The sequence below is a fragment of the Carassius auratus genome, chromosome 47, assembly GCF_003368295.1.
Source record: "Carassius auratus strain Wakin chromosome 47, ASM336829v1, whole genome shotgun sequence".
In the NCBI taxonomy this organism is placed as follows: Eukaryota; Metazoa; Chordata; class Actinopteri; order Cypriniformes; family Cyprinidae; genus Carassius; species Carassius auratus.
This window is the reverse complement of record NC_039289.1, coordinates 3,156,848-3,172,923: the sequence shown is the minus strand read 5'-3', so window position 1 is coordinate 3,172,923 and position 16,076 is coordinate 3,156,848. Positions and strand designations below refer to the sequence as shown.

At 38.0% G+C, this 16,076-nt stretch overlaps 1 protein-coding gene across 1 annotated transcript in view; it reads left to right on the top strand.

Moving 5' to 3' along the window:
- The first annotated feature begins 7,157 nt into the window (after nt 1-7,157).
- Nucleotides 7,158-16,076, top strand: part of cntnap5b (contactin associated protein family member 5b) — an 85,290-nt gene continuing 76,371 nt past the window's right edge. The window contains exon 1 of the mRNA XM_026235738.1: nt 7,158-7,983. Coding sequence (XP_026091523.1) covers nt 7,899-7,983 — 85 coding nt within the window. The 5' untranslated portion in view covers nt 7,158-7,898. The remainder of the gene's footprint in view (nt 7,984-16,076) is intronic.

Below are 16,076 nucleotides of genomic sequence, written 5' to 3'. Positions count from 1 at the left end.
CCATTTGCCACCAAAGCCACTTGCCATTTTGCTTATATCATTATTTTATTTTTCAGTAGAACACACTGTGATTAAACAGAAATTGACCATTTGATTTAATAAATTGCAAAAAAAAAAAAAAAAGTAAACTATGAAGAGGCTTGTTGCTGGCCTGCTCACCTTCTGCAGACACTTATAGATGAAGCTAACTGTACAAAGCCCCACAGCTACTCAATATGAATGAACCGTTAGGTAATTCCTCCATTATGTCACAAATCTCAGGCATTTACTGAAGCGCTTCATAATGGCTTTATAATGGAAATTATCGGGATAATCGTTGGTAGTAAAAGTGAATAAATTTCAGCATATGCTCAGGGTTAGCTAATGTATGAGGTCAACAGTGTTTCTTTTGGGAATGGGTGGAGCGTTCCGTAAATTTACCCCACAAAGCCGCGATACTGGAAGGTTAGGCTGTCGCACCATAACCAGATCCAGATAATGAGTGTTGATTTCTCGGAAACACAAGCCAGAGGTCTTCGAGCTGAGGAGAATCTCCATTAAGGCTGAAGTGCTTTGTCAGCCGAACTGTATTGCATCTTGCTTAACGAGATTAAGTGAATTTAGATCTATGGCAAGCACATCCAGCTCTTCTTTCTAGGGAAATAAAATCTGTGAAATATTAGTAATACCTTGAGCAATCAAAGGAGCCGCACCAAGTTCTCTAGAGTCGCAGCCTGTTAGATGTGTAATTCACTTTCACAGTCTGAATTCAGACATCAGAAGCGTAATTAGTCACTTCTCTGAATGCTTTTTCTCTCTGCAGATGCCTTTTTCAACACGTCTTCCCCTTCCCTTTTTATCTCCCTTTCTTTCCGTCTGGCTTCCCGGCGAGGTGGGACAGAATCCATTGAAAACAGATGTTCCCTCACCTAGCCAGCTATTTTCCAGCACAGGAGCGCTGGAGTGATTCTTCCACACGACCTGAAGTGCCCTTTCAAAACACTTGCACACCAATGGAGGCAAGCGACGACAATGCCGTGGTGAATTAATTTAAGCATCCGCACGTTTCTGTACATGCCATGGGGCTGCCATGAGGCCTATTGGGTAGGTTCTCTCTATTAGTGTACTGATGATTTCAAGCCCCCACATGGAGCTTTCCGTGGAAGCCAATGATCCATGACGGCTAGGACGGTTCCTCCGCTATGGTTCCTTGCCATTTTCATCAGCACAGCCCTGACTATTTCCCTACAGTAAACGCGAGACTTTGGGTCTCATAGGACTAGATCTGTACAGGCTGAAATGTCAAAGAGATTGTATTTTGCTTTGGTCAAAATTGAACAAAATTTAGGGGGGGGGGGGGGGGGGGGGGTTCAAATAAGTATTATGAAAGAGAACACAGGGTTGCCAACTCTCACGCGTTCAGCATCAATCTCACACTGAAGTCCAAGCGTGAGTGTCACGCCAGATGCGTGAGAGTTGGCAACCCTGCCACCATCTTTCCAAGAATGGGATACAGATTTGGGGAAGGTGGTAGCGTGTGAAAAATTGTCATACAGATTACTTGGAGAAAAAAAAGGATGTTTACGAGATAAGGTGGGGTAAAAAATGGCATTTCTTGAGGGTTCTGAGTAAGTCTAAGCCCTTGTGGTAAGTGTTTTGTTCGTACGTATAAGTCGGATTTTGTTCTTTTTTGTTGTTGTTGTTCTTCTTCACATCAAAGTTTATTTCATTAATTTGTGTGTTACAGCCACTGCTATAACACAAAAGAGGGATGACACAACGGCTCGATCAAAAGGGGAATTTATTAATAAAACGGAATATAACAACAAGTGGGAGAAATTAGACAGGAAAAATAAGAGGGATAAACACAAAAGAGAGCGCAGCTCCGACTCGGGATGGCCGCTCAAGTTCCGCCCCTGAAGTGTGGGAACTTGACTTCCTTTAAGCTCACGTAAATATTCCACACGTGTAGAGGATCTGCTAAATCAGAACAATGGTAAATCACGCTTTTCCTGCCCCTAGAGGGCAGGCAAATACATAAATATACATGCATGTAACATTGTGTTTTTTTCCGTATCCATGATAGCAATCTAAATTATAATTGTACCCGAGACGTTTTTTGGGTGGGTTAGGTGGGAGGGGTTTACAAAACATTATTACGTTAACATATTGTTTGCCCTTGGAAGAAAATAAGTGTTGTCGTACATTAGCTCTTTCAACTGTGACTATACCACTAATGAAAAGGAAACAGAAGCCATAATTAGTCCAATACTCTTCCTCACCGATCTAAAGAAGCCACATGGCCAGAGCCATACAGATAGACAGAAATCTCCAGGAGATTTTCTGATTGGATGTCAGCCAGTTGTTGATACCCAACTGCTGTTGGACTATACAGATGAATTAGAAGTCTATCAGGTTTATGAGTTAAAGAGCACTTCCAACTCCTACTTTAAACTCAGATGAATTTTCATCCCTGTAGACAGCAGTTATTGGCATTCGTAAGCTAAAATAATAGTTAAAAAAATGCCTACATAAAATTTAGCATATGATCTAAAGCAACATCACTATCTAAAAGCAATTTATCATGTAAGTCAACAATGTCCCTAATATTGGGTGTTAACTAACAGTACTAAACCTAAAGCTATGGTGAAATGTAGAAAATTGGAGATACAGTACAGAAATATGGAGTGGAAATAGCTTTATGGTAGTGGTTCAGTTAACAGATGTGTCTTCACCTGGTTCTTGAAGGTTGTTTCAGTATAGAAGAACAGAAAAGGTTCTGGACTTTTTACCTCGCTGTGAAGAAAACTCCTTAAATGACCATCATTTTGATGTTAATTTGAACAACATGCACAATTTGTATGTGCAGTGTACTAAAATGTATTTTAGTTGTTATGACAATCATATACTCTTAAAATAAAAGCATCCAAAGGGGATTTTCACAGTGATGCCACAAAACAACCCTTTTTTTCTTAGTTTGAAGACCATTGTAAAATCTAAAGAACATTTTTCCAATCTTTTGTGGAATGGAATGGTTTTATTGATATTAAAGGGAATCAATAGTTTGAAGGTTTTACACTTCATTGATGGACTGGAGTGGTGTGGATTACTTGTGGATTACTTGTGATGTTTTTATCAGCTGTTTGGACTCTCATTTTGACGGCACCCATTCACTGCAGAGGATCCACTGTTTAGCGAGTGATGGAATGCTGAATTTCTCCAAATCTGTTCTGATGAAGAAACAAACTCATCTAGATCTTGGATGGCCTTAAGAGTGAGTGCATTTTCTATTTTTTGGTTCAAATATTTCTTTAATCACCAGAAGAAGAAAAAACACACAACAGTGACAAACGTTCAATCCTCTGATCCAGGATGCAATGTTCAATTCTCAGCTGATTTCCACATGTATGGATAACTAATTTGATGTCTAATACTGATTTCCGTGAAGCTTTTGACATTGGCATTATAAGCCTAGGAACATGCTTTTTTTACATACTATATATTGTTTGACTTTCTGAGAGTAGTAGCTTTTAAAGATACTGCAGAGCAGCCGGGTTCATTTTCTGGGAATGCCAAAGATAAGAATGAGTCAGGAAGACAAGACCTTTATCAGTTATAAAATAAGTGTTTCCGAGTCTCTGATGACTTCAAGTGACTATTTAAGTACTCTCTTTTAGATACAGGAGTCAAACAACTTTGTGTATTAAAATCGATGCATGAACCTTCATCAAGTTCTTGATAATGAAAACCTGGATGTGTATTGAACCTCTTAATTTTTAATGACCGATGAAAACCAAGAACACAGTTCAAAACCACACACAAAAAGGAGGAAAGGCTGAGAGAGGTAAAAAAAAAAGAACATAAAAAGAGGAAACATCATCCATAATATGTAATTAATAAATAATGTCGTTATTTATTAATGGTTGTTCTTGCTCTACTCTTTTGTCTGCGTGTGGCTTCACCTGTTCTGGAACTGTTGGTGCTTTTTTTACCCCGTCTCTTTTGTGTTTCTCTCATTTCTTTCTCTTCCTATCTATTTTTTTTTTCTCGCCCACCCTTTCTTCCCAAAGCTTTACCCCTGGAGATGAACATGGTGTCCTTTTCACAGAAAACTCACTCTCTCTCCTTCTTAGCATGTGTCTCATCCAGCGTTGAGGAGTTAGCAGCACATTTTTCAGTAGCACAGCAATATATCATCTGGTTTCAAAATAGTTTTTCAAGAAATAAGCTGAATTTTACAAGAAGCACAACCAAATAATAAATTTTCAGTGTAATTTCCGTACAGCTCAATGTAACGCATAGCATATGATTTTACTACATGGTAGCACTGAAAATGATTTAATACCATCAGAAATTCTGGGATATTTTCACTTTTAATTGAAGCTTTGGAAAGTCAGATTTGTTAGCTGATCCTGTCATATGTACCATTTAAACATTTAATTCAATTTATCAAATCATTGCATCCTAAACGTTTCATTCCCTGCTATTTATTCTAGTGTATTGATTCAAAAACATTTGAACAGACATGTGAATGAGGATTGTATGATTCATTTTAGTGAACCACTTCATCGAAAAAGCTACATTCTCTGCTTTAATTGCTTTATTCTTGTAAATCACTTATTTCGTATGCCTCATTTAGTGAATTTGCAAGTCTTAAACATCCTGTTCTTGTGTCCGTTCAAATGTCTGATTCATTTTAAGCGAATCTCTTTATCCTTAATGCTTCATTCTCTGCTTTTATTTGCTTTCTTCTAGTGAATTGGCTCGTCCAAATGATCCAAAATTTCTAATAAAAATGATTTCAAACCCAGAATTATAAGTGGTTTCTTTTCTAGATAAATACTGCTGCTCATTTGTTTTCAGTTATATGAATTGAACTGTTTTCTTCCTTTTCTTCTCAATTATCTACTTGAAATCATAAGTAGCTCATATCATAGCAAGCCAGAACTTTGAAATGGCTTTCCCGACCCTCATCTCATCTCACCTTCATGCAACTGGTTGACAACCATCCAGTCTATCATTACCCAGCTTATTAAAGTGAGGTTAACCAAATGAAATCCAAACGCTCCCAACCGTAGGTGGAAGGCGAGAACCCTGACTGCGGACGGAAGATGTGAGACGTGAGGAGCCGGCGGGAAGGGAGAGCGGGGAGAGTAAATGAAAAGCGGCTAATCTGTAAGTCTAACAGCACGATCAGAGCACAGCATGCTTGGACTTGAAAAAAATTCATTATACAGGAAATGGATCTCCAGCGAGAAAAAACCAGGATGAATTCCCAACGAGGAGACCGAGGAGGAGAATTCCATAAAATTCTAGATGCACTCTAGAAATTATGTGACACAACGTTATATCATTCTAATATGCATTATATTAATCAACCAAATGTTCTTATTTGACATAAAATAGCTGCTATTATATATAAATGTGTGTGTGTGTGTGTGTGTGTGTGTGTGTGTGTGTGTGTGTGTGTGTGTGCGTGCGTGCGTGCGTGTGTGTTCAGTTGCAGTTTTTGGAAAAATAAATGGGGAAAATTTGACAAGTGAATGACAAAGTTCAAATTAAAATTCAATAACAAAAACAACCGTAGTAATAATGAAATAAGCAATTTATTTCCTTATAATTACATTTACATTCCTTGTGTGAACTGATAGATTTATAGATTTAAAACCCAGTCTAAATGAAGTTAATCAATTACCTTTGTACTTTTTAACACTTTCAAATATATTAATGCACATATTAATGTGTGTGTGTGTGTGTGTGTGTGTGTGTATGTGTGTGTATGTATGTATGTATGTATGTATATATATATATATATATATATATATATATATAGATATAGATATATATATAGATATAGATATAGATATATATATAGATATAGATATATATATATAGATATATAGATACATGCACAAAGAGTATATATGCAATTCCATTGTGGCAACATTCACAGTTTCTGTAGAACGGTCTTGGAAGTTAATATATGAACAAAAAAAAGAAAACATTAATCTTCTCAAAGATGCAGCAGAAAGATACAGATAAACACTGGCTGCATGGCTGACCACTGTATCATTGTGCAGACCGTATCAAAGAGGGTGTTTGCTCTTTGAACGGAGGACGGTGTCATTCTCTGCCCTCTGGGATTAATGCTCCAAAACCCTGTAGTCTGGATTCCTATAATCCAGTCTCAAACACATGCCATTGTGCCCTATGACCAGCCGAGAGATTACCACTGCATCTGTAAAATGCATTAACACTAATGTGTGTATATATTTAGTGTTCTTAGCTACGTGGGGTTCAAAGAACAGTCACATTATGATCTCCTCAACTTGGTTTTTCTGCATATTATCATGATGGATCACCAGGCATTCGTCTTTGTCTTTTAGATGATACAGAAAATAATTACCTCGCTTAACCTTAACTTTAATATAATCACTTCAGCGTTCAGGGAGAAAACGGATGGTATTGCGATGTTAATCTCAGAGAGTTTGCAAACAACATTTTTCAGGTAGAAATCCTTGGTTTTCTTAATACTTTAAATGAGTAGATAAACCATACCTCTACTTGAGTTTTTGAGTTTCGAATGGTTTTCAGTCTGCAGTGTATTTGGTTACTGAGCTCGCCCTTGAAAGGACAAGGAGTAACGAGAGCAAATGGTGTCCCTACTGAAGTCTCCGACTGGAAACAACCACTAAACTCACAGTAAACCTCAGTCTTAAACCAGGATATTGAAAGCCAAATATAAACACAATTCTAAGTTAGAAATTTGAAGTTATTCTCATTAAAGACTAAAATGTATGCACCATTCTTTCTTAACTGGGGGTACAATGGTGTTTCGTGTATTCAGAGTTGTTCACAGTGTTAAAGAGATGGATTCTCATGCTAAACATGGCCAGAGTTGTAAAAAAAATAATTTAGAAGAATGACTGAGAATTTCTGTGCCGAAAATCTTACTTCCAGGTTGGTACAAGATCGGCTTTTTTTTCCACAGTGGATATAATGACGTAGATAAGAGCCGAACTCACACTAAAGGGGGAGACTAAGTTGAATTTGATTCAGTTGAACCGAACAAGACAGGCGTGAATACACCCTAAGAGTGGGCGTGGCCATTATAACTTGAATATGTGAGGCTTCCGGTGTCACTCAGTTCCAGTTGTTTTACCCAACAGTCCATTAGCCTGAGACTGCAAATCGGTATTTGCTATCATACTATTTTAATGTGTTATCTTGATCATAAACTCACTTGTTTGCAGAGCAAATATTTTTAGTTGCACTTCGAACAGGCAGTCTCGCACATTCAAGTGAATTTACACAGTGTTAGATGTCGATTTCCATGTGTATCAGACATATATGTGAAGATCTGAGAAACGGCACGAGAAAAAGGAAGTTACCGTACGTTTAAACCTAGGTAAAGCTATGTGCTTCAGTGCGTCGTGTGTAGCCTACAACTGGAGCGCGTCAGTGAGCGCTGTCCACATCTGTGCTGCTGAAATCGTCTCTCTCTCTCTCTCTCTCTAAAACTCAACTGCTTTCCACAGATCGTATCATTCGCCTTACATCGCACCACCTCTCACGCTGTGTCTGTTGGCTCGCGCGCATCAGAACGCATCAAGTCTCGTTCTGACCCGAGTATCTTCTCGACCTCAGCTGGATCTGTACACTTCGGAATATTGAGCAGAACTGAGGACATCCAAGCAAACCCCCGGCCAAAAAACTTAGTATACGTAGAGTCTCGTGGGAAAAGCCTTCCGTATGTCCTTAAGGGGAACTATGGGGAGAGTGTTTCATTCGGTTCAGCACTGGACAGACTAGCCGAAGAGCCGCTGGAGCCGAGCCCGAGCTGGCTTTTTGGAGCTATTTTACGCTGGCTGGGAATATAGAGCAACTTGTATACGCGCTGTTGTGCATTTGGAGATCTGATGAAGGTGGTGCTGATGGACGCGCCGAGTTTCCACGCGTTCGCGCTCCTGTGCGCGTTACGCACCACACTGGCAGCAAATAACTGTGAGTATATTTGCAAGCATTATCTTAAAAAAATAAATAAAAAAAAATAAAAAAAAAATAAATTATATATTCTAGAATTATTGTCAAATATTCAATATATATAATATGTAATATTTATATTTTTACATTTTATGTTTTAGAAAATGTAATTTGATAATTTGAATAAAATATCAGAAAGAACGACAACAATATATATATATATATATATATATATATATATATATATATATATATATATATATATATATATATATATATATATATATATTTAGATGCTCAATAGTATATTTTATGTGTGTATGTGTTCCTGTGGCTCAGTGATTGCGTTAGCAGCGCAAGGTTGTGGGTTCGATCCCAAGGAACACATGATAGGTAAAAAAAAAAAAAAAAATGTTAGCCTGAATACACTGTAAGTCGCTTTGGATAAAAACGTCTGCTAAATGCAAAAAAAAATATTTACATTTATTGTTGTTTTCAGGATCTGATGCGTGAGTTCCAGTACTACTTATGAATACTAAATAATAGCTTTTGAGAGAGGACTTTAGTCACATACTAAAGTTTCACGTTCCTGGGACAAAACTCATCCGGTTCTAATTTTGGAAGTTTTCATTATTATTATTATTATTATTATTATTATTATTATTATTATTATTATTATTATTGTTGTTGTTGTTGTTGTTGTTGTTGTTGTTGTTCTCAGAATGATGGTAATATAAATGCAGTGTTCTTTTAATGCTTTCGTACACTGTGAATTTGTTATTCATGCATCTTTGTAGGCGATGCGTTTAATTCAATGCATATTTAAGATACTGCCATCGAATTATTGAGACGAAAAACAGCAACAGTCACAGGTCTCTCTCGTTCAGGAAGCAAAAACATGACACATGATCCCGATAATTAAAGACTCAGGAGCTATAAATAAGTTATTCAATAATCAATTTCTATATTGATCAGTAAAAAAAAAAAAAAGGGAAAAAAAAGACAGACTTCTGTAGTCCACTTCAGAGTGGTTTCTGACCGCCAGGAGGCGCTGTTTCCCCGTCTACATCAAGCTAATGCCATTGACATATAATTGAGTCAGCGCGTATTCAAGGGCCTTACACACACCATCAGTGGCACTTATGAGGACTTATGTAATTCGTAGGAGGACATTACTTGAAAAAAAAGTTTAGCAGTGGGACTCAATGGCTTGGGAATAATTGTAATCATATTTTAAAAGCCTATAATACCACAAATTTGCACTCTTGTGGTAAATCACAGGTTAGTCAAGACCCACATTCTCTTTTTGATTGATTCATACTTCATGGGTTGATTTCAAATGGCTTGATTTAAGAAAATCTGGCAACCAACCATCCAAAGAAACGAACACAGAGCAGGTAGAGTGACACTTGGCAAAGCTTATTTCCACACTTGTAATTATGACTCATATATCTGTTGAATTGTGATTTACATCACACTCTGAGGGAGATTTGTAGCCTCAGAATCTGGTTAGGCATAGAGGATGTCCAACATGAATATGCAAATCCCTTATGGTTAATTTGCATATGCGCCATCTAAACATAACAAAAATATTTTATACTTTGATAGACAAATACATAGATGGAAAGATCTCAAATAATATAACTCTTTTTTTCTAGTATAATTTATAAAAAAAAATAATAATATAAATTATAGTATAATTTATAGTATATTTTTTTTTTTTTTACTTAAAGTGTAACTTTATATTTGTAAGTTATATAAATGGGGCTAAATACTTAATAGGTAACCATTTTTATTGAGTTATTTGAGTGTGTCTGTGTGTACACACACATACCTACTGTATTGAATGCCCCCCCCCCCCCCCCCCCCCCACATTTGAGTTGTATGATTTGAGAATTGCATTTCACAATACAAAGCCTGATTCGGCCAATCAAGTAGCCATTTATTGTTTATTATAAGATTTGATTGGCCTGTCGCGTTCTGTCTGATCCATATCAATGATGTAAACACAAAAGCACCTCTTCCATGACTGGAAATGGCTTCATGTTTGCGGCATAATTAGTAGTGCCTTTCCGGTCAAAGAAATATTAGTGTTAGATAATAATTCTAGATTAGAGATATAACAGAAGGCTGCAGGACGTTGCAGGCACGAAACCATCTGTGGATAAGCGCAAACAGTTTGCTGATATTAATAACCACACTAACCGTGCCGTTCTCATAACCCATTAGGTTGCACATATTATAATTAACAAACTCTTCATATGACAGATTGCAAATAGATAGAAGTGAGTCTAGTAATGAAATGCAGAACTGGAGTTAAGCCTAGAAACCAGTGCTGAAAATAACAACGCCTCCGTATACTTTATTTAGTGTTGTTTGTGAGTGATTTGGAGATATGTATTCTTGTGAGGTGGAAACATTGCAGTCTATTAAATCTAATGAGGGGAACGTGTCTTTGAGAGAGTATGTAGATGGTGGCCTAGATTTCCCCTCTGTTTTTGATCGAACATGCCTGACAGCATTTAGTCAAAAAAGTCAATTACTGCTTTTAATTACCTGATCTGGAAAGTCCAGATGAAAAATCTGCCGGGACCTTATTCTGATCTTAAATTGGGAAAATAAAGAGGTTGTAGAGCCATGGTTGGTGCTTCAAGACCCAAATTGTACGTTTGCCAACAAGTGGCAAGTGAAATAAAATATTGACATTTTGGATGAAAAAAAAAAAAAAAAAAAAACATTGTGTACAAACCATTTTTACTCGTTTAAAGCCCTCATACCCAATCTACCCCCCCCCCCCAAAAAAAAAATTGCACAAATAAATTTGACAGCATTCCGACCAATATGTCAGTTACTTCTTTTCATTACCTGTTTTGAAAGGAATCTGGAAAATGTCCAAAACCTTATTCTGCTCTTAATCATTAAAATAAAGTTGTAGAGTCGTGATTGGTGCAGCCCGATCTCACTGCAATTTGTAAATATTTTACGAGGTGGCTAATTCGGATGAATTTGTAGGAATGACCTACAATTAACAACGCCCCTAAACCTACCTGTCACTGGGGTTTAGACAAATCGTACAAAATTTTACGAGTGAGGTTGTTCGAATTCGTACGAATTAGCCATCTAGTAAAATACGTAAAATTGGTCGTGAGATAGCATTGGATGGGTTTTTCAGGACTCAAACAGAAACTGAAATCAAATGCTTATGCTTCGGAATAAAAAATGTGCATGAACTATTTTTACTCTTTTTTTAACACTGTAACCCCCAGGCACTGCGAGCCGTTGATGAATATGTGTAACAAATCATCTAAAAATTTTGATTCACACTATATGAAAGCTTTTAGACAATTCTTAAATTGTTAAAATAAAGATTGTATATTGTAGAATATAGATCGTAAAATAAAGATCATAGAGCCATGGTTGGTGCTTCAGGACACAAATGCTACATTTGTCAAATAGTGACAGCTGAAATCAGATATTCACCTTTTTTGAAAGAAAAAAAAAATATATAAATAATTTTTACTTTTATTTAAGCCTTCAAACTCAATCAGTCCTTAAAGGGATAGTTCACTTTCAAATAAAATTTTGGTATGTTTTAGCTTACCTCCAGGGCATCCAAGATTGTAGGTGTCTTTGTTTCCCGCAGTATTTCCCATTTTGATATTTTTAGGTCAAACCATTCTTGTCTGTAACTCATACAATGGAGGTCTGTGGTCACCACCTCAAAGAGCATGCACAGAGAAGTCCAAATTAAACAATTCCCCATCATAAGTACACATTGATGGTCTAAGACACGAAACAAGCATATAATTTTTACCTCTTATACACAACCACGTCCAAGTGATCTGAGGGCTTCCTATTGTCGTATGACTTATGCGTGCGCTCTGGCTTAGTCTGCGCAAGCGCCGGAAGTGATCTCTAATTTGGACTTCTCTGTGCATGCTCTTTGAGGTGGTGACCGTAGACCTCCATTGTATTTACCAAATATTGAATTCATAAAGAATTGAAAAAAAAAAAAAAACATTGTGCATACACTGTTTAACTCTTGTTTAAACCTTCAAACCCAGTCAGTCCTTGATAATTTGTGTGAAAATCATATTGAGTTTTTGATTCGCAATATTTGATGTCAATAGCAATACATGGTACAAGTCTTATCTTTTATTCTTTACAATGCAACATATGTTTGTTTAGTGACCCCCCAGTTGAGAACAGCTTTGATTCAGTTATGGTATTTATTCTCTTTAGATGGTTAAAAGTATGACAGAGAACAAAATCTATCTGGTTCACGAACAGTTAGGGCATCTCGTCTGGCCTTGTAACTCTCAAATGTCTCTCTCTCTCCTTGTCTAGGAAAGAAAAAGTGCAGCGTTGATGTAACCCAGGTTACTAAGAGCCCTGTTAATGTAAAATATTAAAGGAAAAAAATACCATAACTCTCGTAAATATGTAAATCAGCACTTTATTTTCATGACATTTTAAAATAGGAAATGCATAAAAAAAAAAAAAAGAGAAAACCATTTTAGAAACATATTTTTTTTTTATTATTCAAATAAAACCAAGTTAAAATTGGTCCAATGAGGAGAGCGAAGAGTGAGCCCCGCCCTATGATCGGAGCTGTGCGCGGGAGTGCGAGAGAGAACGCGCGATGCGAGAGTGAGAAACAGCAGCTGCGACACGGTCCTGAAAAAAAGAAAACAAAATTAGAATATATATTTCAGCATTTGTGTTTAGAAAAATAACAGATTTTGAGGGAAGCAATGTGAATTGAACATTATCAGTCGTTTTACACGATTGATGCTGGTGCAAACTGTTACCAGAAGAGAGAGAAACTCGCAGAGGTTGGAGTGTCGCCTATCTGAAACCTTCATATTTAGACAATTAGATTTCTCTTGTCGGGTGCAGCACATTTTCTGGAACCAGACGATCGTTGATGAAGACTTTGAACTTGAACTGTTCCTGCATTGCACTAAAAAGAGCCTGTGAGCAGGAACTGGCGAGCCATGCCCAAATAAGGATCGAACTACGTGAATTGAGAGATTGGTAGGATTGTGCACACGCTTTCCTTCGTTTTTTTTTCTGACTGAACTGTGTTGCTCAGAACTCAATTGCGGAAGACGGATCTCGTGTAAGCAGCACTGAACTAGAGCTAAAGTTTGGTGAAAACCCTAATCCACATTGGGACTGTTATTGTAAGCAAGGTTGATCCATTGTTTTTTTTTTTTCTTCTCTCTATTTTTACTCATTCCACTGTGAAATGATTTGTTTTTTTTTTTGTTTTTTTTTTTTTAATTTTGTTGTTTTGTTTTTCTGAAGAACAAGAGTGAAAAGGGTAATTTGGAAGAATTGTATTTACAGTCAAATTCAAAGTTATTATCTATATTAAATAAGCCAATTAGAAAACAAATAAATAGGTGAAATATACATTTTTATACTATTTTATGTATCTATATTCCATATTAGCAAAATAAGGGTCATTTAACTTTATTAGGTTGAGTTTAAATAGTCAAAAAATAAATAGACAAACAATAAAATAGAAGAATAAATAAATAGAAAAATAGACATTTAAATATATAAGGGTTATAAGAAGGATACATTTACTATTTCATTCTTTTAATTTATTTTATTCTCTATTACCCCTTTTTTTTGGGTTACAATATTCTGTTATTTTTATTTATTTAATCATTTTGTTCGTTGATTTTGATGATGTATTGAAACTCTGACTTTTATTATTATTATTATATATATATTTTTTCCCTTTTATTATTGCATTCCCTTTAATACACTTTACCTGTTTCTAATGCAGCCAGTGTTGTTGTCATTTCCTTCTACCCCTGTTGCTGACACAGTCTCTTGAGCGAATCTGATCTTCTGGTCGCTGGTCCAAATTTAGAAACGGTGTACTCCTTCTCCGCTCATTTCCGTTATTTACTAATTGAGAGGGAGGGTTGCACTTGCGCCGCGGCAGGCGCTACAGAAAGTTGGCGAGCCAGCCAGGAGACTGTTGCTTAGCAACAAGGACAATAGTAGGAAAGGCAGAAAACTAGAACATTTATTACGAAAAAAAGTGCTGACTTTATAATGGAAATCATAGAGAGAGAAAACGTGAACGTGGAAAGTGCAGTCATAGTCAAAGGCCTCACGTTAACTGAGACAGATAGCGAGCTAGAGACGTTCTTGCAAAAGTATGGGTCAATTAGACGTAATTTGATAATCGATGACCAAACTTCTGAGTTCCATCACCATGGTATTGTGGAATATGCTCACAGCACTTCCATGTTGAACTTAACACCATTGTTACCCTTAACCCTGGGAAGTCTCTCAAACCCGAGTGTTACATTCCAAGTACGAGCTCTGGCTAGCGTCTGTAAGCAGACAGCTAGTGGTACGGTCACTGAAGAGTATCTTGAAACGTTGAAGGCCCTTGCTAGGGGAAGTGGGAAACCTTTCTTAGATGTGCTTCAGGGGGAGTTGGAAAAGCTTCAGGAAGCCCACTCCGCTAACCGTACTCCAGTAAGAGCACAGAATGCAAGCTTTGATTCTCAGAGTGTGGAAGCAATCGTTCCAGAACCTGTGTGTTGTTCTCCGATGCCCTTGTCTACCTCTGCTGAAACATTAGAAATGCGAACCCCAGAATCAAAAGACCCAACCAAGAGACGGGAGGCCCCTATGGCCTTCCCAAATCCAGAAAATGTTGATTGTGTTACCGTGACTACTAACCCTACTTTTCCTGCGAGCATTGCTGACCCACCGGCTATTCAAAGAATGGTAGTAGAGCACATAGTGAAGACTGCTGATGCCGCAATGGCACAACAGGCCTCAGTTCGACTTAGGGTTTTCTCAGGGAGGAGCCCGCGCCCTCCGAACGAGCCCGATTTTGATACTTGGCGAGCAAGTGTAGATCTCCTGTTAAGTGACCCGTCGGTTTCAGACTTGCATAGAGCGCGGAGGATCTTAGATAGCTTGTTGCCTCCAGCCGCAGACGTGGTGAAGCACGTGCGACCTCCAGCTTTGCCAGCAGTATATCTTGAGCTGCTGGAGTCAGTCTATGGTTCTGTGGAGAATGGTGATGAACTGTTAGCCAAGTTCATGGGCACCTTACAGAATCAGGGAGAAAAGTCATCAGATTTTTTGCATCGGTTACAAGTTATTTTGAGTACAACGATTAGGAGGGGAGGCATTGCGGAGAGAGATCACGATCGTTGCCTCTTGAAACAGTTCATGAGAGGGTGTTGGGACAATGGTCTCATAGCCAGCCTTCAGTTAGGAAGGAGGGAAGTTCACCCACCCACCTTTGCTGAGTTGGTTGTATTAATCCGAACAGAGGAGGGTAAGCATGCCTCCAAAGAAGAGCGGATGAGAAATTATCTTGGGCTGTCAAAAGCTCCTAATACCTACCCGAGACCACGAGCTGCCACTCAGCAAGTATCAGCTTATTCCCATGAAACACCAAATTCTGGTGCTTCTGAAACGGACCTCATAAAGAAACAACTTGCAGAGGTCCAGGCTCAAGTTGCTAATTTAGGTCAAACAACCGGCCATAAGCAGCCGAGTGGGTCTTCTGAGAAGATGGAGCTGAACACTTTGAGGAGGGTAGTGGAAGATTTGCGCACTCAGGTAACCACTCTTAAAGCATCCATGGCCCAAGAAGTAAGGCGCGAAAATTCAGATGACTCTGAAATCGTTAAGCTGCGACAACAAGTTGCTGAACTGCAGGCTCAGAATATTACTCAAAAGAGTTATAGAGACTACTCCCGTGAGAATGCTAGTCCTCGAGCTTTCCCGACTCATAATTCGTTTGAGACAGACATTGGTAGAAGTGCCAGAAGGTTCCAACCAATGACCAATCGGCCTCGCCCTGGATATTGTTTCAGATGCGGCGAAGATGGGCATTTAGCCGTTGCTTGTGATAAAGCTGCGAACCCTGCAAGGGTTGAGGAAAAGAGGCGTAAGTTGAGGGAGCAGCAGGCTCATTGGGACTCGCTGCATGATCATTCCCCTTCGCCTTTAAACTAAGAGAAGTCTCTGTAGCAGGGCATACAGAGGCGAGTTGTAAAAGTATCCGCCCTAAATGTTACAGGCAAGAGCCTGTTATGAACAGTCATCATAAGCCACCGCCA